The following is a 23,300-nucleotide window of genomic DNA, read 5'->3' as shown; positions in this document are numbered from 1 at the left end:
CTCTGAAGTCTGTGTTTTTCTTGTTGGGTTGCAGAACCGAACCAGACAGTTATAGAGGTGCAAATGACAGACTCAATAATTCCTCCGTAGAACTGAATCAGCAGCTCCTTGGGCAGTTTGAGCTTACTGAGTTGGTGCAGAAAGAACATTCTTTGTTGTCCTTTTTTGATGATGTTTTTGATGTTAGCTGTCCATTTTAGATCTTGCGATATGATAGAACCTAGAAATTTGAAGGTTTCTACTGTTGATACTGTGTTGTCTAGTATTGTGAGAGGTGGAAGTATGGAAGGGTTTCTCCTAAAGTCTACCACCATTTCTACGGTTTTGAGTGTGTTCAGTTCCAGATTATTTTGGTTGCACCACAAGGCTAGCCGTTCGACCTCTCGTCTATATGTGGATTCGTCATTGTCTCGAATGAGACCAATCATTGTTGTGTGATTCAATTCAAGGCAATTTTGGTTTTGCATAGAAGATAAAGGGTGGAGACAAAGATGCAATGTACCAGTAGCCTCCTTGTTCTCTAGCTTACTGGAAGAAAATAGTTGTGTGGGGCAATTTACTATGTACTTGCTTTTCTAAGAAATAAACCTTTTTACAAATAGTAATATTGAAATATCATTGTTTTAATTGTTCCTTGTTCTTTGTTATAAACAGAGTACAATATATATATGTGTGTGTGTATGGATATATATATCCCTATGTATATATAAATATACACACACTTAGATACAAAAACACATCCATTGTAGACAAAATAAAATACTGTACAACATGGTTGCCTTCCTAAGACACAGAATATTTTTGTACTCTCATGTTCCTGTGTGAAGAGAGGGAGAAATACTGAGGTGTCTGTCGCATCCTTTGAAGAAACAGCACTCCAAGCACTTTTGTCCAGCATTACATGGCCCACCTCCAGATTCAAACTGAGGTGCAGGACTCCCCCATAAGTTGCAAAAGCGGAGGTGAGAACCCAAGGCATAGAGCTGGCTGGGGAATTCTGAGAGGTGAAGTCCACGTGTCTTCAAGTGGCTGAGAAACACCGGTGGAGAACATCTTAGAAGACAGCAGGCTGCTTGATGATGCTTTCATCATTGAGAGCTTCAGAGGCTGAAGTGCGAATCAAATCTTGAGGAAGACTTTCTCGGGCTTCCTGCATCCGGTGACGAGCCCGTTGGAACGCCTCTGCAATGAAGAGAACAGACATGGTAATTAGGTGGAGGTTCAACCTGAGCAGTCAGCTAGTTCCCCTGCCTGACCACTCCTTCCTTCTAGACTTTTTAACCGAAATCCCATGCTGAAATATTCAAAGCATGCAATGAGTTGAATACATTACGCAGGCTAGAAAGTATGTCTAACTTTTAGTAGCTCTGTGGAAGAGAGAAAGAAAATGTATTGGGCAAAAGCAAAATAATGATTTTGAATTCCCCTTACTCCCTTATTCTGACACACCATCCAGAATAACAAATATTTTATTCTATATTTTTTTAAAGACCTGGGGGGTTACAAAGTTATTTTAACTTTAAAAAAATATTTAGAATAGTATTCCTCTGGTAAATCTGAGTGTTGCAAGTAAGAAACAGATGCCATATGTTTTTCATTAAATAGATAAAAAAATACTATCCTCTTTAAATGATTCTAATGTTCAAGATAATTTAAAACAATATTTAATTAGAAGATATGTTCATATTTAATAAAAATGAATAACCACCTATTAATTTGGACTTTTTAAAGAAACTACCATACATTGAATTAAATGATGAAACAATTTAGAATTAAAATGCCTTGCTAGATTGGATCCCTGGTCCAGTCTCTTATCACAGTGCCAACTGTGTTTCCCAGCAGATGGCCTTTAAAGCAATTACACTGTCATCAAGGCTAATAATCATTAACCCCTTGGATTAGTCCCATGAATTGATCCAACCTGTTTCTGAAGCCACCTTAATTGATAGCCAACAACATATATCACAGTAGCAAATTCCAAAATTTAATTATGCATTAATATTTCCTTTTGTCTATCCTGATTCTTCCAGGATTCGATTTAATTGGATGACGTAGAATTTTGGGAAGGGGGAAAATAGCTTCTTGTCCACTTTAACTGCGCCATGCATAGTTGTGTGACATTTCAGTCACGTCCCCCTTTCATCTACCTTCTTTTTAGACTAAAAAAGCTCAAATATTGCAATCTTTCCTGATAGAGAAATTGTAATAACCAAGATCCAAATAATTCTGCTTTGTGCAAAAAAATCCTATCTGTTTCTGTGTCAAAAGCCTTACCTAAAACATTATAAAGGGAACTTTGCTGACTGAAGTTTCCTAGTCGATCCAGAACACTCTGCATGCGTTTCTTCATGGAGCTGGATTCCAGAAAAGCTCTGCCAAGAAATAAGTTTTAAACTTATAACTTTTAAACTTTGAGGACCAGTCATAAGTACTAGTGTTTGGTGTTGCAATTTCAAGTAAGTGATCAGTAAGCAAGGACTGTGTATGTGGTTCCTTATGTTTGCATCTGTATCAATGAGAATATCAAAATTAGGCATTTGAATCCAAAGGCAGATAATCAAGCTGATAATGGAAGCCACTTTTTGCTGAAATCTCTTTAAATACAGAGGGAAAAAGATTCTCTTCCTTATGCATGTTCAGAATATCCAGAAATTATTTCTCTAGTGAAGAGAAAATCTTACTTGGACTGCTGCAGGCAGTTCAGTCGGAAAGTGACACTCCCTGTTGTTTCAGAACGAAAACCCAAACGGCTGAGACGATCACCCTGCACAGAAGATAAGTGTCAGTTTAGAGCAGGGGTCTCCAACCTTGGCAATTTTAAGATTTGTGGACTTCAACTCCCAGAATTCTGGGAGTTGAAGTCCACAAGTCTTAAAGTTGCCAAGGTTGGAGACCCCTGGTTTAGAGGAAGTTTCATCTGAGTCTTCATTCTTCTTTCTCAATAAATGTGCCAAGCTCTAGACCAAAATGCTTTGCAGAAAATATGGGTGGGCATGGGGAGGCAGGCACTCACTGTGAAAGTACTTGGTACTTTGGTGTAGGTTATATCCTCAAGCTCTGGAGATCCTCCAATGAAAAACCTCCGTAGTTCTGAAATGGTGCCCAACTCTACAGGACGCCATGTAGAAACAGACAAAGTATGAACCCCTGAATCGTCAGATTGAACAGGATTGATGCCAGAGATATGGGGGGGAAAATCAAAAGGTTACTCAGAACATGCATGTCTACTTCCAGTATGTTAGCCACTGAGATCACAATATAATAGTTCCAGTGAAATACAACACCTGGAAACTGTGTACTGCAAGCAAAGGAAAATGTAGAGATACTCTACAATAGAAGAGAGAACCTGGATTTTCATGGCTTGTAAAAGATGCCACAGTACTCCATTCACACATGAAGTTTTATTTATATATTTGCTGGCTTATGTAACATTTCAGGTGCAGAGTGATTGTGGGTGGCTTATGGACTATAAATCATAGTTCATATAACACAATGACTATGTTGGTATCATACTAAGACAAACCCAAACAATCACATTACAGCTTAGCACAATGTACAAACTCAGTGAATTTGTCCATCTTTTGGCAGTGACCATAGGAGATTTTCACATCATGTGGTGCATTAATCTTTTATCAAGGATATACTATCCCATTTGAATGGAAGGAAGGCAATCCTTTCCTAACCTTAAATCATCTACCTTTCCCCTCAAAAATTGTTGCATGTTAATCTCCTAATGTGTTAAACTGAACAACAGCAAAGGACAAATGCCCAAAACCACCCAGGAAATTTCACCCATCAGTAGCAATGTGAGTCTGCTAGGAGAATGACAGAAAGGCATGATAAAGAGAGGATCTATTATAAGCATGTCATCTTAAATGTTAAGAGCATGCCATCTTAACAGGAGTTTCCAGAATTCCAGCAGTTAAATAAAATAAGGAAGTTTGCTCAAATACAGTTATCAGAAGAGCATCTAGTACTAAAATGTATGATGAACATACACTACTAGAGGCAAGTAAAAAAATTAAAACTATTTTGATTTTTGTTTTATGTAAATCACTCAAGAGTTAAGTGGTTATATACAAATAAATAAATAAAAATCAATAAAAAAATTTGCTTCATGAGTTGCACCAATGCAAGTTCAGTTCTAAAGCTGTCTTTTACCTGGCGTTGCTGGCAGCACTACAAAACCATAGCCTTCAACACGGTACCTATGCCAGAAATCCAAGGAAAGAACCTCAAAGTATAGGACAGGCCACTCAGGGAGGGAGCCTATAAGAGGAAGGAAGATAGTGAATAAGACACCAGCCAGTCTCGCAGTAATGTCATGTTTTATTCCAGGGTAAACAGTAGGGCAATTCTGCTGATGAAGGGATGTTTTTTAACAGATTAACAGAGTTGGAAGGGACCTTGTAGGTCAGGAGTGTCAAACTGGCAGCCCGTGACCACACCGACCCCAGCTCTGCAAAGGGGGTAAACGTCATCAGATGCCACATGACGGCAATGTGACATGGCGAGTTTAACACCCGTGTTGTAAGTCATCTAGTCCAATAGTTTTACACTAGAATCAGAATACACCATTGCTCAGAGGCACAATCCTCTGACATAGTTGAAAGCGTTCATTGAAATGAATACAAGCTACAGAACACATCCTGTTCTTCTGCAGGCATTGCCCATTACTGTACAGGTTTTTTTTCCAAAGCAGAAGTTTTCAATTGGAGGCTTCAAGGCTGTCTATAGTCCCCTGAAACCATGGCTTCAGTTCTGAGAAATCTCCAACAGTTGTAACCAATTTGTAATTTTTAATATTGGGAAAGGTGAGTGAATATATAAGTGGAAAGTGATCATATTAATTACATTTCATTGTAATTAAATTTTAATATAAGTTCAATTTTTAAATAGAATTTTGTGTTTGTCTCTTAACAATCTTAAGGGAGGTAATGATAGTGGTATACCTCCCAAAGGCTAAATACCAACTTCAGTCTAGAAAAAAATGTGCATTCATAACCTAGAGAATGTTCCAGAGAATTAAATCCCATAAATTAAACCCCTCTGTCTCCAATGTGACAAGCCAATCAATTTCCCAAAATGGACAAAATACTCCAAGCCCATTAGAGCAGAACCGTTTCTGAACTTCTCTCTCACACACAATGGCATGACTCACCTTCCAAGTCATCCTCTTGGGTGAAGAACATCTCCAGGGTAAATGGGAAGGAAAAAAAAGCCATCCTATCCTGGGAATGAAAAATAGCAGTATCAGCTTTTACATGGGTTAGCGGGGAACGGAACAACCGTGTATGTATGTGTGTATGTTTGTGTGTGTGTAATGGGATAAGAAAACTAGCAAATATCCCCTCAAGAGGGATATGCCACAGTAGCAATAGCAATAGTACTTAGACTTATATACCACTTCACAGTGCTTTACAGCCTCTTTAAGCAGTTTAAAGAGTCAGCATATTGTCCTCAACATATGGCCGCCAACAATCTGGGTGCTCATTTTACCAACCTCAGAAGGATGGAAGGCTGAATCAACCTTGAGCCGGTGAAACTCGAACTGCCAAACTGCTAGTAGCCAGCACTCAGCAGAAGTAGCCTGTAGTACTGCATTTTAATCACTGCACCACCATGGCTCTTAAGCTTGATTTAGAGTTTCCTGCAACTGTGCCTAGGTGTTGCTGCATATATATGCTGTGAAAACATTGATGGGTTAAGCGTAGGATTCGCAGATGTATAAGCTATGCAACTGTCTCCAAATGACAGAGGCATAAATTCCCTGATGATGGAGAAGCCTAATCCAGGCTTTAGACCAATAGAATCAACTCTACTTGCTTTGTGCCAACACTAAAGAATTCATGTAGACCCTAAAGCAAGGGAGGGTTTTCCCCCCCATATATTTGTCTACATGCTGAAGATCTTCTCCAATCTCTTCTCCAGATTTAATTTTTATTTTTATCTTTATAAAAATTATATTATTTTGTATAGTTGCCCATTTTGCAGTTGTGATTCTGGTGGCCATCCCAGACTAAAAGTCTCATAATTCTTATTCCCTGGGCATTCCTGTTGAATCTGTGAGAATGTATAAGCCAACTGAGGTGCAATAAAGCTTAATGTAAATCATTAAGAAATCTCAATAATTTGGCAGTACAATACATTTAAGACTTAAAGGAGTAAGTTGAAGAAGGCTCTACTAGAACTTAGTTTTGAAATATTAGGAGCAGTGGTGAAATTCAGCCGGATCCATCCGGATCGTGCAACCCGGTAGTGCCGGTGGCAGGAGGCTCTGCCTGGACATCATCATGTCCCATTTTTGACCCTCTGCGCATGCGCAGAAGGCTTTGCGCATGTGCAGAGGTGCGCACACTCTCCCATTTGCCAACTGGTAGCGAAGGTAAGTGAATTTCACCCCTGATTAGGAGTATCAGAAAACTAAAATCCATAGCAAGAACTATATTCCAGTCATATAAGGCTGCTATCTCTCAAAGTACAAAAGAAAAATGTGCCTCAAACCCCCAAAACTGGCATTAAACACTGCAACTCTGCAAATAGTCCCCCTCCCTCACAAAGGAACCACCTTAAACATACTTTGCCATGTACTTTGCTAGTGCAAGTCTGTGTCATTCCAGAGAGTAGTTGAGATGGGGGACATGACCAGCCTAGAAAGAAAATAGAAGCTTTTAGCACTGCAGAGAAGACAGCAAGATTAATGAGCAGCTAAAGCACAAAACCTCTGCTCCAAAACCAGATACCCTTTCATTGTATACCAGGTAATTCCTGACGAATAACTATGATTGAGCCTGGAATTATGGTCTTATGTCGTAGGGATTGCTAAGCTGGTCAAAATTAGGACCAGGCCTAATTTTATGTGATGGTCATTAAGCAAATGCCACAGTTGTTGGATGTGGTAGTTGTTAAGTGAATGCAACAGTGATTAAATGAATCCACAAAAAGTTATCATCAGAATCTAGCAAAAATGCTAAAAATCATGGTCATAAATGTGAGCCAGTAGCCTAGCTCCCAAATGAAATCAGGTGAGTGTGTGTATGTGCGTTGCAGTTGGAACTCTCCAATCAGGTCGCAAGTACCTTTTCAGGGATCTGTTGTAACTTTGGTTGTTAAGCAATTGGTCATTATGCAAGGACTATCTGTATGTCTTTCCCCCCCCAAAAACCATTAAAATTTCTCTCAGATATACTAATATGGAACAATATGGAAAAATATTGTAGACGGCTTAAAATTATTTGACCCTTTTTCTTTTCTTCACCTTGAATCATGCAGATTTAAGATTAAAATGATTCCAGCATTATTCCAGCATGCTACCTTATGTTATTAGCCATACTTCTGTTATGCTTGTGATCTTGAAGTGTGAAGTGTGCGATGCAACAGGTAGGTAAGTGATGAGGTTGAGAAGGGAGAGACAAGGATTTTTTTCTGGCTCTCATCATGAGATTGGACCTGGTACTGATTGTCCATCAGTATCTTAAGACTGGATTTTAGAGAAAGGGAGTTTTGGGGAATATATAGCCTCAAATAACAAGAGTGTAGGTTCAAGGATGTGCTTGATTTACTGTGGGAAGACTTATGAATCCCTATATTGTTTCAATTATTTCTTTGCTAGAAGCAACTCTCCAGGAAGATACACATTTCTACAAAAACTGTATGTGGTAGATGCCGTATCGTATCTTGCTCCCAATCCTAAGGGTCCAATTTGTACTACTCACAGCTGGGCAGTTCCAAGAAGAAATGTATGTATAGATTGTTGTATTCGTAACCCTGGGCTGAAACTAGGAAAGAAAAGGAAACACGGTAATAAAGCCTTATTCTCTGGACTTTTTCTCTTATTCTTAACCAAGCCACAATCCTATGAAGGTGCACACACTTTGCTAAAGAGACTTTGAGTTTATAACAAAACCTGAATGAGTTGGCTAATCAAACTTGTAGGATATTTTAGTTACAATCACAGCTCTAGATCGCTTACAAACTGAAAATTTAGTCATTTTTCCTAGTAGCAAAAAGGTACCTAAATCAATATAAGGGAAACCACAAAATTAATTACAGAACGATAAGGGGTATAAATCAGTTAGCAGGATCACAATTTCCTCTGTGCAGTTTCATAGGGCAGGCACAGGCTTCCAGTTACAGTTTTTGACCCTTAATATTGATTTAGGTGCCTGGGAATCAATCTTGGGTTGAATATGGAAAGAGGAGAAACAAAAACTCATCCAAGAATAAAAGTCTATCTTACCTATTTCACCATTAACAAAGAGTCGGAAAACACCAGGAGCAGTCTGCAAGAGGAAAGAAAGAATGTTACCCAGCAGAAAAACTGCAGTTGAAAAGTCCTCAAGTACCCAAGAGCTTCTGGCTCATCAGACTTAATAAATCTAGACTGGAGGAATCAAAGGGTTGATCTGATATAAAGCAACTATATTTTTATATTAGAAGGCAAACATCAGGTGCAAAACCCCAAGTCAGAGATATTTATTTAATTATATCTCACCTTTATTATTTTTATAAACAAGGCGGTGAGCAAATCTAAAATACCTTCCTCCTCCTATTTTCCCCACAACAAGAACCCTGTTAGTTGATTGGTCCAAAGTCACCCAGCCGGCTTTCATGCCTAAGGTAGAACTAGAACTCAGGGTCATTTCTAGCTTGGTGCCTGTTAATATGCATCTTGATGACTTTATTGCACAAAGAGCAATTTACATGTAGCAGTTCACCATTTTGTGAAAGGAAGTTCTCATTTTTACCTCTTCTATTACTTGATTTTACGAACACACGGATGGAAGGGTAATTTGATGGTCTATGAAACAGGAGACATACCTAAGGTTATGTGATGAATACATGACAAGGTGGTGGGTCAGGACAAATTCAGGACTTGAGATTCTATTGTCAGTGTGATCCAGATTCAAAGATTAAAAATATCTTTGGTTGAGCTTGGCTCCTGATGGCTTATCTATGTAATTTTTAACAATGTTACAGAAGTGGTTTGCCTTTATATTCCAGAATATTTTTTTTCTCAGTTTCTCAATGGCTCTGGAATTTCTATGTGGTTCTCCATCCAAGGTCTAGCCAGCATCAACTGTGCTAGCTTCCTTATATCATCTAAGGCATGCATAAGCACAATTTAATTTTCAGTATGGGTTTCTAAATTAAATAACTAATATGAGAAATCTAAAAATTGCAGGAACTTTACCTATCTGCACAAATCATATAAAAGTTTGTTTCCAAGAAACTAACCATGAATGTTGTGGTAATGCATTATAAAGCAGAACTCCAAATTCCACCAACCTGTCACTCTCCACTAAAAATAGAACCAGGTTGTGAGGTCCTGAGGGTTGTCTTAAGCAAGTTCAGATTAGAGTTAACAGTTACAAAGTAAAGCAGACGTGCCTAGCACAAAAAGAAGTCACTTACCATCTCAAAGTCAGATCCAACCAGTCCACTGAGGTACTCTTTATGTCGGCTGTACAACTAAAGAATGAAACATACAGTCAGAAAATAAGACATAGACCCCTTTTACAAATTTAGACCCCACTTAGGAGCAAAAGATAAGAGTTCTTACATCCTTGAAGACACGCTGTTCCCGTGCTTCTTCTTTCTCTTCCACTGTGGCCGAGGCATTCTCCAGAGTGAATTTCCACATTTCCCGCTTCTCCCCTTCCAGCTCAATCCTTCAGGGAGCCAAACAACATAGCCCAACTCAGAGAAAAGATCTGTACAATGGATAGGCAAATGCCCCTTGACTTCAACTCATTTGCAGAGATCAAAGGGCTCTAAATGCTGCTCACCTGTAAGGCCCCTTTGTGCCTGTAAAATCTGGCTTGACTGTGATGATTCCATTGCCATCTACCTTGATCATGCAGAGAACATACTCATACTCCTTGCAACCAAGCCTATGGAAAGATCATTATAAAAACATGATCTGCTCCTCAGGGCTTAAATACCGGTAGTACAAGATACATTCAGGTGTTTCTGAACATATTATAGAACAATGTTATGCAAACACGAGATCCAGGACCAAAGGAAAACCCTAAGACATAGAAGATGGTCTTGAAATATTGGAGAGCTTCTATGCCATTCTAGCATTAGCTCTAGCACTTAGACTTATATACCGCTTCATAATGCTTTATAGCCCTCTCTCCAGTGGTGAGATTCAGCCAGTTCGCACCACTTCGGGAGAACCGGCTGTTAACTTTCTGAGCAGTTTGGCAAACTGGTTGTTGGAAGAAATCATTAGGGCAGAGAACCCGGTTGTTAAGTTACTTGAATCCCACCACTGCCTCTCTCTAAGCAATTTACAGAGTCAGTATATTGCCCCCAACAATCTGGGTCCTCATTTTACCGACCTCGGAAGAATGGAAGGCTGAGTCCACTTTGAACCTGGTGATATTCAATCTGTCAAACTGCAGGCAGCTGGCAGGCAGCAGAAGTAGCCTACAGTACTGCATTCTAACTACTGCATCTTCATGGCTCTTCTGGACTGCAATGAATTTGATCCATGCCTGAATTCCAGGCCAGAAAGGATTTAATTCACCTTATAGTTTGTCTCCTGGTCAATATATAGCAGGGATTTCTATATCTCTTCAGCACAGTCTTTGTTTTTGCTACTCTCAACACAAATTTATACTAACCTTCGAGAGACAAATTTCCCAGAGATGGTAACATGTGGGACACTGTTCTCATGCAGCTGTCACCTTCAGTTCTATACCAAGGAGTGCTAGGGACTTTTGTTCGACTTCAAACACTCCTTGGAATCTGGGGGGAGGGGGGGCTGATAAAAAACAATGGGACTGGAAAGCTTTGGTGCATAGACACACAAACTTACTTGCCTTGGGGTCCTAGGTCCCCCATAATATACATGGTCTGCACAGGAGTATTAAGGACATGGTTGTTCTTGATGAATTCTTCTGAGGGCTGCCAAGTGATAATTCGGGATTTCAGGATGTTTCCTTCTCTGCCAAGAAGGGCAAAGGAGATTGTTGACTATAGTGAAGCAAATTTCCTTCTGCTTTGGCAAAATATATAGAAGAGCCACGGAATGCCAGGGTGGATCAAAATCATCTCTCTTCCCCCCTCAAGCTCAAGACATTTGTACAGCAAAAGCACTGTCCAGGGCTGCACTTACACTGGTCTGCGTTCTTGTCTTCTCCTCCTCACATTAGCCATCATTTCTGCCAAATACGAAGGCACTTCCTTGTCAGAAGTGGTCATTTTCTGACAACGCTGGAATGTAAGAAGAGAGCTATACTCATTTAAAAAGGAAAAATGTGAGCTAAGAGGTTCCATTCAACCCAGGGAAATTTTTTTTAGCAGTACTTTTGGTACAAAGAAGACAGCAAAGGCTCCAGTGACAGCCTATGAAGGGAAAGCATTTCAAAGTTTCCAAGGTTGAGAAACACTGCTCCAGAATTGAACACCTGCTAATTACATGCTTTCTTGACAGTAATATGAAAGTGATTTGGTATTACAATCTTTCAATATATTTTTCAACTTCCAACTCTAAACGACTGCTCTGGACTTTCCTGGTGGTCTTCCATCCAAACATCACAACGATCTAAGCCTATCTAGTTTTGGAGGAATCTGCCAAGATTACCAAGATGCTATTATCTGTCTGAACTTTACTCCGTAAGTCAGGAATTCTATTTGTAATTAACAATATCATTAATCATTACTTGAGGATTATAAACATATTTTTACATTACTTCATATTTGCTAGTAGGAACAATTCCTCTCTTCCTATCATTCATGTTGACATAAAGAATGGACTCTGGGTAAGCCATCCTATTTCCAACCCATTGCCATTTCTGTTAAAAAGCTGGTACCTCTTCTAGGTTGGTGAAGCGATCATGGTCTGTGTAGGTGAAAATCCGCTTATTCTTTCGACCACCCGACTCTTCCAATTTCAGGATATCCTGGTGGTATTGTCGATCAAGTGGGCTCTGGCAGGCAGACTGATTCTGGTAAAGATCAACCTCAAACTAAATAGAGTGGGGGGAAAATCATTGTTGCTTGTATAACAAAGCCCTCCCTACAAAATCTTCAACCTATGGAACTGCAGTATCAGCAAAGCAGAGGTCCCAGCAAAAAACAGACAAATAGTTGGAGTTGTTAGATGAGCAAATCACAAAAATAAGCCACTAACTTCTGTAGGACTCATATCTAACTGAATTTCTCATATTTGAATAGATGCACTGAAGGTGAAGAATGGGGGAGAAGCAAAGGGACACAGTTTGGACAGAATGTTCCACCAAGGTTACAATTCAGCAAAATAGGCCAAAAATAGTCCGAAACATTTCTACTTATTAGACTGAGTCATTAGTCTCTAAAAACCTGAATGAGAAAATGTACAAAGAAAGCCTGTCTTCATTTAACATGAAAAGGCAAAAGCCCTTGTGAGCATGATGTACAGCACTGTTAAACTGACTTCCTATTCAAGGGAGGTCAACTAGGCAAGAAAAATACCCGTGATATTCAAAGTGATAACCAAAATGTTTTCTTTTGAATTATTTTCAGTGTGAAAGATGTACAAAATACCTTCTGAAAATGAAATAATTGTTTTAAAAGCAGAATAGGCTCTTTCAAATATTTTAGAAGCATCCCAAGCTCCCAAATGTTCACAATAAGGGTTTGGTGCTTAAGAAGACTTGAAACAAAACATCTTTATTTGAGTGACTGAGAAAAAAAATGTAGGCCTACTGTTGAAATCCAGATGATTTGTGGCTTCATATTTTTCAACCTAGAAGCCTTTTAGAATGAAATTTGTACTTTTACACATTCCATAAGATATCCATGTTAAATTTGCAGGAAAAGCACATGATAAATTTGCAAGAACAGCACATGATAAATTTGCAGGAACAGCACATGACCAGCCTGAACAAGAGGCTAGAACATTATACTTGGATGAAGGAGATCTAGATTTCAATCACTGCTCAGCCAGATATCTGGCTTACGTAAGAATAAATTGAATGAGCACTGCCAGAAGCACTGAATACTGCTAGAATCATTAGTGGGACAATCATCCCAGCTACTTACTTGACTGAAGAGTTTTTCTTGCCAGCCAATAACAGCTTCCTCTTTCTCTTCTTCAGGACAATGCCCACCTGAAACATAGACAAGCCTCCAAAGTGTGCTTGGCAAGAATAACGACTTAAGATGCTCCAACTCTCCCAGAATTTATTTTCTCTCTTGATTACTAATACACATAACATCTGGGCAGGTCTAATGATTATTTTATTGCTTTGAATGTCTTTATATTCAGAATCAAAGCCAAAGACAAGAAAAACTTAGGAGTTAGCCACACTAAATCATTGCACAAATAATGGGGCATTTGATTTGGCAACTTAACAAGAAAAGCAATGCAGGAAATGAGAAACTTGCAGTGGGGGAAGAGCAGACAATCTCATTGACCAAGGTCATTAGTTTTGTTAAGATAAATGGTACCTCCTGACAACCAAAATAAAAGTAAGTTTAAAAATGAAACAAAATTGTACAGAAACATTTCTTGATTCCATGGTCATATTCTACAAAGCAAATATTTCAATTATTTGGTTTTATACTGATCAGACTCTGCAGCTTTAATAGTCTTAAGACCTGACCAGACTTCCAGAAATCATTGTTCTTAATGTCCAGCCAAGAGCACTCACTTGCTGAGTTGTAAGGCTCAAAAGTAGACAAGCCGATGAACTGCTGGCCTGCTTGGCGGAAAGATTGCTGTAGCTGCTGTAGTAGAAGGCTAGTGGAAGTAACCCGCTGAATTTTAACCCTGCAAGAAAGAAATATATTGTTTTTAGACATCTGGAATGTCAAAACCAATTGCTTGAAAAAAAAAATGAAAGCAGAGGAAGATTACTCCAAATAACTGTTTTACGTAGACTCTTGTCCCTACTAATCATTATCAGTTGGGAAGTATCTGAATTTTTAAAAAATAATTTGTTTTCTTTTAAAAGATATTTAAGAATAGAATATGGATGTATAACAAGAGCAACACAAAAATGGATTTACAAACCATAAAAATGATAAAATGTTAAGAAAAACCTCTAATATTCCACTAGTAACATTAAATTAAGAGAATACATGGAGATACGGTAATCACAAAACAATCGATTTAAACTTATCAATAGGGTGAAGTTAGAAATTAACAATGGCAACTATAATAATAAAAATTTTTAGTCAAAATCTAGTTAATCTGAGATAATCTGCCCTTAACTTTATAACCACTTAAAAAAGAACTCAGCATTTTAAGATCTTAAGAGAAATTCAAACTTCAGTTGCGGCCGAGGTCTATGTGCAGAATTATAATTCATAAATGTTTTCCAAGCTGAAGTCAATAAATATATATTTTAAAAATATGAAATCAGTTTTGACATTGGATGCATACTGGTACTTCCAGAGTTGGGTCTGCCAGTCTTCTAAAGAAAGAACTGAGTGTAATTTCCAATGAAAAGTATAAAGTATGTCAGGAGCAGTTATATACAATGTTACTTATACTTTGTAAAAAGATAAAGTTAGTGGTGCTTAACAGTAAAAACAGTTGCAAGAAAAGAAAAATCAGAATCTAAAATCCATTTCATTCTATTATGAGGCATCTTCCAGAATAGTTGAGCTTGCCACCAGATATGAATTATTACATTTCCAGCAGTACTGAATTTATTATCTATTTCTATTATCTGAAACTTTATTGGTGACAATAAGTAAATGTATGGTTTCTGAATTTAGTTTATGTTTCAATTTTCCTCTTAAATTATTATTTTTCTAGGACTGGATACGCATACGTTTTTGTAATTCTTTATATAGGTGTGATAGTAATTTTAAGGGGTGAGTTCTCTTTTAACCATTTGAGCACTTATACTTTAAATATACTTTTCCTGATTTTCAGATTACTTTTCCTGATTTTCAGATTATTTTTTAATTATCTTTGATTTTACAGTAACATCAACACTGTTGATTGTACCTACCGATAGTAATTGTGACTAAAAAATAAGGTATTATGTACCTTACGTTACAGCACGGAGACGGCTTTGGTCGCGTTGGTGGATGATCTCTGGAGGGCCAGGGATAGGGGTTGTTCCTCTGCCCTGGTCCTATTAGACCTCTCAGCGGCTTTCGATACCATCGACCATGGTATCCTGCTGCGCCGGTTGGAGGGATTGGGAGTGGGAGGCACCGTTTATCGGTGGTTCTCCTCCTATCTCTCCGACCGTCGCAGCCGGTGTTGCCGGGGGGGCAGAGGTCGGCCCCGAGGCCCCCCACTTGTGGGGTGCCGCAGGGGTCGATCCTCTCGCCCCTACTGTTTAACATCTACATGAAGCCGCTGGGTGAGATCATCAGTGGTTTCGGTGTGAAGTACCAGCTGTATGCGGATGACACCCAGCTGTACTTTTCTACACCGACCACCCCAACGGTTATCAAGTGCTGTCCCGGTGTCTGGAGGCCGACGGGTCTGGATGGGGAGAAACAGGCTCAAGCTCAATCCCGCCAAGACAGAGTGGCTGTGGATGCCGCATCCCGGTACAGTCAGCTAACCGCGGCTGACCATCGGTGGCGAGTCAGTGGCCCCGATGGAGAGGGTTCGCAACTTAGGCGCCCTCCTGGATGAACGGCTGTCTCTAGAAGATCATTTGACGGCCGCTCCAGGAGAGCGTTTACCAGGTTCGCCTGGTACGCCAGTTGCGCCTTTCTGGACCGGGATGCCCTATGCACGGTCACCCACGCACTCGTGACGTCTCGCCTGGATTACTGCAATGCTCTCTACATGGGGCTCCCCTTGAAGGGCATCCGGAGGCTACAGTTAGTCCAGAATGCGGCTGCGCGGGTGATAGACGGAGCCCCTCGTGGCTCCCGCATGACACCCATCCTGCGCAGACTGCACTGGCTACCTGTGGCCTTCCGGGTGCGCTTCAAGGTTCTGGTGACTACCTTTAAAGCGCTCCATGGCATTGGGCCGGGTTATTTACGGGACCGCCTACTGCTACCGAATACCTCTCACCGACCCGTGCGCTCTCATAGAGAGGGTCTCCTCAGGGTGCCGTCAGCGAGGCAATGTCGTCTGGCGACGCCCAGGGGAAGGGCCTTCTCTGTGGGGGCTCCCACCCTTTGGAACGAACTACCCCCCGGACTTCGTCAGCTTTCGGACCTTCGGACCTTCTGCTGCGGGCTTAAAACATACCTATTTAATTGTGCAGGACTGAGCTAGATTTTAAATTTATGGGTTTTAATTGGGTTTTGTTTTTATATTTTAATAACGGGCTTTAGAATAAGTTTTTTAATTGTTTTATATTGTATTTATGTATTATGTATTTTTAAGTGCCTGTAAACCGCTCTGAGTCCTTCGGGAGATAGGGCGGTATATAAATATGATTAATAAATAAATAAATAAATAAATAAATAAATAAATTCTTTATACACAGAAGTACAGTAGAGCCAGACTTTTGTTACATAATTAATTTTAGTTAGAGCTATTAAATCAGAACTGTAAAAGTCTAAAAATACACGCTAGCTAAGGAATACCAGTCACTCTTAACATTTACTGTTTTCTGGCAGTTGTCTAGATTTTTGCAGCACATAGTAGACATATTCTAGTATTAATTTTGCTCTAATTTTATTTATATTTTGCATCCATTAAGTGTTAGGCTCCTTGATTATATTAATTAGAACTGCAGGATATATTTAAAATCAAATGATTTCCCTAAGAGAAACTGATTATAGATCTCTGAATAAGAGTAACTATAATTGAAAGGCATCTCATACTTGTATTCATATTTATTTTTATCACATTACTACGTACTATTTCTGTATCATTGCAGCTATGTTTGTAATTAGTTTGCAGCACGTGTGAAATTATTTCTTTTTGATATTTTATAATGGGAACACTAACCCTCAGTTATTTGTGCATCTTATCTTATGCATTAATTTTATTCTTATTCCTGTTAACTGTCAGTTGATGTTGTGGTTGTTGACTGCTTATTTGGCACATTGTTATCAAGCCCTCAGATCTCAGCTTGCATTTCAGTCTTTTAATTCAACTTTTAACATGCAAGCTACTGCCAATTTAATGTGTGGGGGGGACACTTTCTGCATTCCTGAGGTGGATTATAAATCCCACCGAGTAGGACGTTTATTATCTAGTAGAATTTTTTTTTTTTGGTTTACATTTATATCCCGCCCTTCTCCGAAGATTCAGGGCGGCTTACAGTGTATAAGGCAATAGTCTCATTCTATTTGTATATTTTTACACAGTCAACTTATTGCCCCCCCAACAATCTGGGTCCTCATTTTACCTACCTTATAAAGGATGGAAGGCTGAGTCAACCTTGGGCCGGGCTTGAACCTGCAGTAATTGCAGGCTACTGTGTTCTAATAACAGGCTCTAACAGCCTGAGCTATTCCGGCCCATCAATAATGTACAATAATGGGCTTTAAACTGTCACACTCCTTTCAATAATATAGAACATTAGATTTTTCTAATGCGATTTTTCTCCCGGGGAGGGCGGGCTTTATTAGAGGATTTGCCGCCTATGCGCGTTTACGGGGCATTTGAGGTGTCATTTTGCGAGGGAGAGTTCAGTTTCTTGAAAGAAAACCGAGTAAAATATATTGGTTCCCCTTTTGGAAATTAATATATTAATGCCACAGGATGTTTTCCAGACTGATTTGCTTCACCCGATAGGCGAGCTGCAAATAAAAAGGGCGACTGGAGTAATGGACCGGCGGCGGCAGCAGCAATTTTGAGCCGCGGGAAGAGTTCGGGGCCTTTCACGACAGAGAAAGGAAAGGAGCACCAACCTGAGGCGCAGGTTACGGATGGGGTCTCGGGATCGGTAGACCGCCCCGCCCGTGTCTTCGTTCCAAGCCGCCTCCGCCATAGCTCCCGGGGCGGGGAGAGGAAGGCAACGGCGTCTAGACTAGGCCGCTTTTTCCATGGAAACGACATGACGGCGTTGAACATAAATATAGAAAAAAGAAGAGGCCTCTAAAGCAGGGGTCTTCAACCTTGACAACTTTAAGACTTGTGGACTTCAACTCCCAGAATTCCCCAGCCAGCAAAGCTGGCTGAGGAATTCTGGGAGTTGAAGTCCACAAGTCTTAAAGTTGTCAAGGTTGAAGACCCCTGCTCTAAAGCTTCTAGTGGTATCGTTACCGGGTTCCATGAGGAAAGTCAGGGTTTGACGTTCTCCGCGGGAGAATTAAATGATGCGATTTTGCAAGACACGTTTGTCACACGTCTATATATGTTTTCAATCATCCAGGTCATGGTTATCCCAAGGTGTTTTCCCCCCAAAAAGCAACTACACTTTTTTGAGATTTTTTTCCCCCCTTTGAAATCACCCATCAGTCAGTTAGAACTGAAGAAGCTTTTTGGATGAGAAGTGAAACGTTTTCAAAGGGGAAAAAAGCAACCACCAAAAGTTCAAAAAGCGCTTTTGGGACATATTTATCATAGAATCATTTTTACAGACCCCCTAGGCTTAGAAGAGACCATTTTAAGTTTTTGTTTGTAGAATATACAATATGGAATCATAGGGCTGAAAGGGACTTTGGAGGTCTTCTAGTATCTAGTCCAATCCCCTGCTCAAGGTGGAAGACCATATACATTCACATCAAATGGTTCTCCAGTCTATTTTTGGCAACCTCCAATGATGGACCATCCACAACACTGGGAGGAAAGCTATTCCATTAATTGTTCTGTAAGAAACACACAAAATCATCTATTGCAATATCCTTCCTGTAAAAGACTACTTCAGCTTCAATCGCAATATTACAAGAGCAAGCTTAATGTCAACCGCTTCAAACTTGATTGCAGAAAATATGACTTCTGTAACAGAGTTGTTAATGCTTGGAACTCATTACCTGACTCCATAGTCTCTACTCAAAATCCCAAAATCTTCAACCAAAAACTGTCTACTATTGACCTCACCCCATTCCTAAGAGGACTATAAGGGGCGTGCATAAGAGCACAAAAGTGCCTACCATTCCTGTCCTATTGTTCCCTTCATTATATCAAATTAATATAGCTGATGCATATTTTTTACTTATATATATATATATAGGTCTTTGGTTGTTCGGGTTTTCTCCCGTGTAAAATTGGAAATGTCTTGGCGACGTTTCGACGAAGTCTCATTCGTCATCTTCAGGCTTCAGCTTCGTGCTTCTGGGAGCAATGTGTGATCGCAGCTGTTTCTTCCTTTTAACTGCTAGTGGGGGTTTGAACTGATTGGGTGGGAGCTTGGCTGTGCTCTGATTGGATGGGGGTTTTTCTGTGCTCTGGTTGGCTGGGGGTGTGTCATGTGTTGGTGGGGGCTTGGTTGTGCTCAGTCTAGTCTGTGCTGCAGGGGGATTTGAGCTGGTGAGCTGCATAGCTGTTGTTTGGCTTTGTGGTCGTGCTACATCTTCATAGTGGGTGTCAGTCTGCTGCATGAATGGATTGGAGGGGTTTGAAATGGCTAATGTTGCAGTTGCGGTCTGGCTTCTGGTCCTTGGTCGTGCTTCCTGATCAGTGTGGGTTTGGGTCTGCTTTCTGGGTGGATGTGCGGTGGTGACATCCTGTGTGGACCTTGTGAGTGTGGGTCTGGTGTCATTCCTCGTGTTAGGGACTCGTTTGTCAATAAGGGCGGGTTTCCAAATGGCTGGTAGGCGGGAGGTGTCATCTCGTTTGTTCATGCTGTGTGGGCGTTTTTCTATCTCAATGGCTTCTCTGATTATTCTGTTGTTAAAGTGTTCAGTTTTGGCAATAGTTCTGGTCTTTTTAAAGTCAATATCATGTCCTGTGACTTTAAAGTGTTGGACCAGGGAAGAAGTTGGTTCCTCTTTTGAATGAGTTCTTGTGTTCTTCAATGCACTTATTCTTCTGTTGGTTTGTCCAATGTATGTGGTGGGGCAGGCGGTGCATGGGATTTCATATACTCCTTGATTTTCTAACTCAATTTTGTCTTTGGGGTTTCTTAGGATGGTGGATATTTTTCTGTTTGTGCAGAATGCTGTCTTGATGTTGTGTTTGTGGAGGATCTTGCTGATTCTGTCTGTGGTGCCTTTTATATATGGGAGGAGGGCTGTGCCGTTTTCTTGTTCTCTGTCTTGGATTTTAGTGGGGGGTTCTTTTTGGATTAGTTTGGTAATCTTATTTCTTTGGAATCCATTGGATGTTAGTACATTAGTGAGAGTGTCTAGTTCGGTTTTTAGGTGTTGTTCGTCAGCTAAGCATTTTGTTCTGGAGATGAGTGTCTTGGCTACGGAGTTGATCTGTGCTGGGTGGTGGTGTGAGAGTGCGTGCAGATAGCGGTTTGTGTGTGTTTTCTTCTGGTAGATGGTGTGTCCTAGGGAGCCATTGGGTTTCCTGTAGACTAAGACATCCAGGAAGGGAAGTTGGTTATTAACTTCTGTTTCCATGGTGAACTGTATTTTGGGGTGTAGGCTATTGAGGTGTGTGAGGAAGTTGTCAAGTTTTTCTTTCCCGTGTGGCCAGATTATGAAGGTGTCTTCTACATATCTGAGCCAGAGTTTGGGTTTGTGATCAGATTTTTCTAGAGCTTGGGTTTCAAAGTGTTCCATGTAGAGATTGGCAATGACAGGTGAGAGGGGTGATCCCATGGGTGCTCCTTCTACTTGTTTGTATTTTTGTCCATTATAGATGAAGTATGTGTTGGATAGGCAGTGGTTGGTCAGATCTAGGATGTGCTTGGGGGGGTTATATTTGTTTTGGATAGCTGTCAAGGCTTCTTTGATTGGCACTTGGGTGAAGAGGGATATGACATCAAAGCTCACGAGTAGGTCGCTGGGCTGTAAGTTTTGTTTCTTTATGATCTCTATGAACTGGAATGAGTTTTTTACGTGTGAGGTGATGGATTCTGCATAGGGCTGTAGTTGTTTGGCGAGAAATTTGGCTAGGTTTTGTAGAGGTGAGCCTATGGAGCTGACTATGGGTCTGAGTGGGGTTCCTTCTTTGTGTATCTTGGGGAGGCCATAGAGCTTAGGGCATCTGGATGATTTCTCTCTGGGAATGATTCTTTGTTGGATTTCTTCGCTGATGGGGGAGGCTTTTATTTTGGATCTAGTGGTTTTTTCTAGGTAGGTGGTGGGGCTTGTATGCAGGGTCTTGGAGTAGGTTGGTTAATTTGGTTTGGTAGTCAGATGTGTTCATAACCACCGTGGCGTTGCCCTTGTCTGCTGGTAGGATTATTATGCTGGTATCTTTTTTCAGGTTCATTAGTGCTGTCTGTTCCTCTTTGGGTAAGTTGCTTTTGGGTGGCTTGCTGGTGCAGAGGATGTTGGAGATCTCGAGTCTGATTTTGTTAGCGTCATCGGGGTTGATTTTGGTCAGGCTAGTTTCAACTCCGCATATAATGGTTTCGGTGGGGATGTATTTGGGAGTGACTGCAAAGTTGAATCCTTTGGAAAGGACATCGGTTTCAGCTTTGGTGAGGATCCTATCTGAGATGTTATGCACTGTTTGTTTCATGTGTTGCTGTGAGGGTGGAGGGGTTTGTTTCTGGCGTTCTTGTAGTCTTCGGAGTTTGTTGGTGTGCGTGTCTGTCTTGAGGGTGGTCTGTGTTTCGGCTCCCAGAAGCACGAAGCTGAAGCCTGAAGATGACGAATGAGACTTCGTCGAAACGTCGCCAAGACATTTCCAATTTTACACGGGAGAAAACCCGAACAACCAAAGACCTATATACAAACACCTGTGAAAACCTCAGAACACAAATATATATATATATATATATAAATATATATATATATATATATATATATATATATATATATATATATATATATATATATATATATATATATATATATATATTCTTGATATGTTTTTTTTACTTATGACAATGTTTGTGTATACTGTTGTGACAAAATGAAATTTAAAAAAAATCTCCTTATCACTCTTTAACGAGGTTCCACTTCTTATCCTGCCATCTGGTGCTTTGGAGAATGTGTCATCTTCTCTTCTTCCTTGGTCTTCATCAAATGCAATGGAGGCAACTTGTGACAGCCATTTTCCATCATACATCGCAGCAGGGGTCAAATGCTTCTGGTTCAGACTGGATTGCCCGATCTGGTAGCGATGGTGGTGGGTGGTTCGGAGAACCAGTAGCAAAAATCCCTGCACCCCCACCCCCCATGCCCAGCTGAGACGCGTGATCATCAGAGGTTGTTTTTTTTACTTTTAAAAGCATTTTTTCTTCGGCTGAAAAAATGCTTTTAAAAGTAAAAAAAAAATGATGATCATGGGGCTCAGCTGGGATTGTCAGAACCCTTTAAAAGCATTTTAACATGCTTTTAAAAGGCTTCTCTGGCGATCCCAGCTGTGTTGCCTGATCGCCAGAACCCTTTAAAAGCATTTTTTACAGCCTCTTCAGCCGAAGAGGTTGTAGAAAAAATTCTTTTTAAAGTAAAACAAAAACAAAAACGTCCACCCAGTCACATTACCCCACCACCAAGCCATGCCCACAGAACCGGTAGTAACAAATTTTACTCCTGCAGTGCAGTAATACTTTTAAATCTCTAAAAAGAGATCCAGAGGCCAAGTCTGCCAGAATACCCTTAAATAGCATTATCTGCATCAGGAGAAGCATAAGGGCACTTATTTAGCAAGCTGGTCACAGGCTGTCAGCAGAAGCTATTTAGAAATATAGATGGGACAATCTAGCCAGGCTCTAAGCAAACCAAAAGTTACAAATTCCATTACTTGATAATGGCAGTATCCTAAAAAGCCAAGAGATGGCATTTCAGTTCCTCAGAATGCCATCCTTGAGCAAGATAAGGTTAGTTCAGTTCAGAAACCAACCTTTTGTACCTACTAATAGTCAGAAGAGGGCCTATTAATTGTCTCTAAGGTAAAGGTTCCCCGGCACATGCATGCTAGTCGTTTCTGGCTCTAGGAGCGGTGCTCATCTCCATTTCTAAGCCGAAGAGCCAGCACTGTCTGAAGATGTCTCCGTGGTCATGTGGCCGGCATGACTAAACCCCGAATGCACATAGAGGGCTGTCACCTTCCCACCGAAGTGGTCCCTGTTTTTCTATTTGCATTTTTTACGTGCTTTCCAACTGCTAGGTTGGTAGAAGCTGGGACAAGTAACGGGAGCTCACTCTGTTACGCAGTGCTAGGGATTCGAACCACAGAACTGCCAACCTTCTGATTGACAAGCTCAGCATCTTAGCCACTGAGCCACCGTGTCCCTTAATTGTCTCTAGTAACATAAATTGTGCCTTTTGTCCTTTAAAAGCAAAAACTGCTATATGATGGCTGGGCTTAGTATCTGAATATCAAATTAATCTGGTTAGTATTCCAGAGAGGAATTTCTTTG

General features: G+C 40.4%; 1 protein-coding gene across 2 annotated transcripts; it reads right to left on the bottom strand.

Moving 5' to 3' along the window:
- Positions 1 to 602: 602 nt before the first annotated feature.
- On the bottom strand, positions 603 to 17,954 carry MKS1 (MKS transition zone complex subunit 1). Of its 2 annotated transcripts, XM_058164578.1 has the most exons (18): positions 17,782 to 17,953; positions 13,644 to 13,762; positions 13,033 to 13,100; positions 11,823 to 11,978; positions 11,126 to 11,223; positions 10,826 to 10,954; positions 9,789 to 9,893; positions 9,563 to 9,671; positions 9,415 to 9,471; positions 8,240 to 8,282; positions 7,716 to 7,778; positions 6,580 to 6,650; positions 5,162 to 5,231; positions 4,162 to 4,269; positions 3,014 to 3,147; positions 2,682 to 2,764; positions 2,275 to 2,372; positions 603 to 1,182 (listed from the first exon to the last, which is right to left on the bottom strand). In XM_058164578.1, the coding sequence occupies exons 1-18, from the start codon at positions 17,859 to 17,861 to the stop codon at positions 1,055 to 1,057; spliced, it is 1,719 nt and encodes a 572-aa protein (XP_058020561.1). In that variant the 5' UTR covers positions 17,862 to 17,953; the 3' UTR covers positions 603 to 1,054. The 2 variants fall into 2 exon arrangements, with proteins under 2 accessions (XP_058020561.1, XP_058020562.1); XM_058164579.1 differs by lacking the exon at positions 10,826 to 10,954 and having other exon boundaries at positions 17,782 to 17,954.
- Positions 17,955 to 23,300: the final 5,346 nt, after the last annotated feature.

Source organism: Ahaetulla prasina, chromosome 1 (assembly GCF_028640845.1).
Source record: "Ahaetulla prasina isolate Xishuangbanna chromosome 1, ASM2864084v1, whole genome shotgun sequence".
Classification (NCBI taxonomy): Eukaryota; Metazoa; Chordata; class Lepidosauria; order Squamata; family Colubridae; genus Ahaetulla; species Ahaetulla prasina.
The sequence above is the reverse complement of the archived record's forward strand: the minus strand, read 5'-3'. Positions and strand labels throughout refer to the sequence as shown.

Bases quoted from the DNA above. Each gene is read 5' to 3' on its own strand.
- MKS1 (XM_058164578.1), bottom strand. From the start codon at position 17,861: ATGGCGGAGGCGGCTTGGAACGAAGACACGGGCGGGGCGGTCTACCGA. The intron at 13,101-13,643 runs GTGAGTGCTCTT...TCTATGTTTCAG, and splicing joins TGAGCCTTACAACTCAGCAA to GTGGGCATTGTCCTGAAGAA. The intron at 9,894-10,825 runs GTAAGTTTGTGT...ATCTTTCCATAG, and splicing joins GACCTAGGACCCCAAGGCAA to GCTTGGTTGCAAGGAGTATG.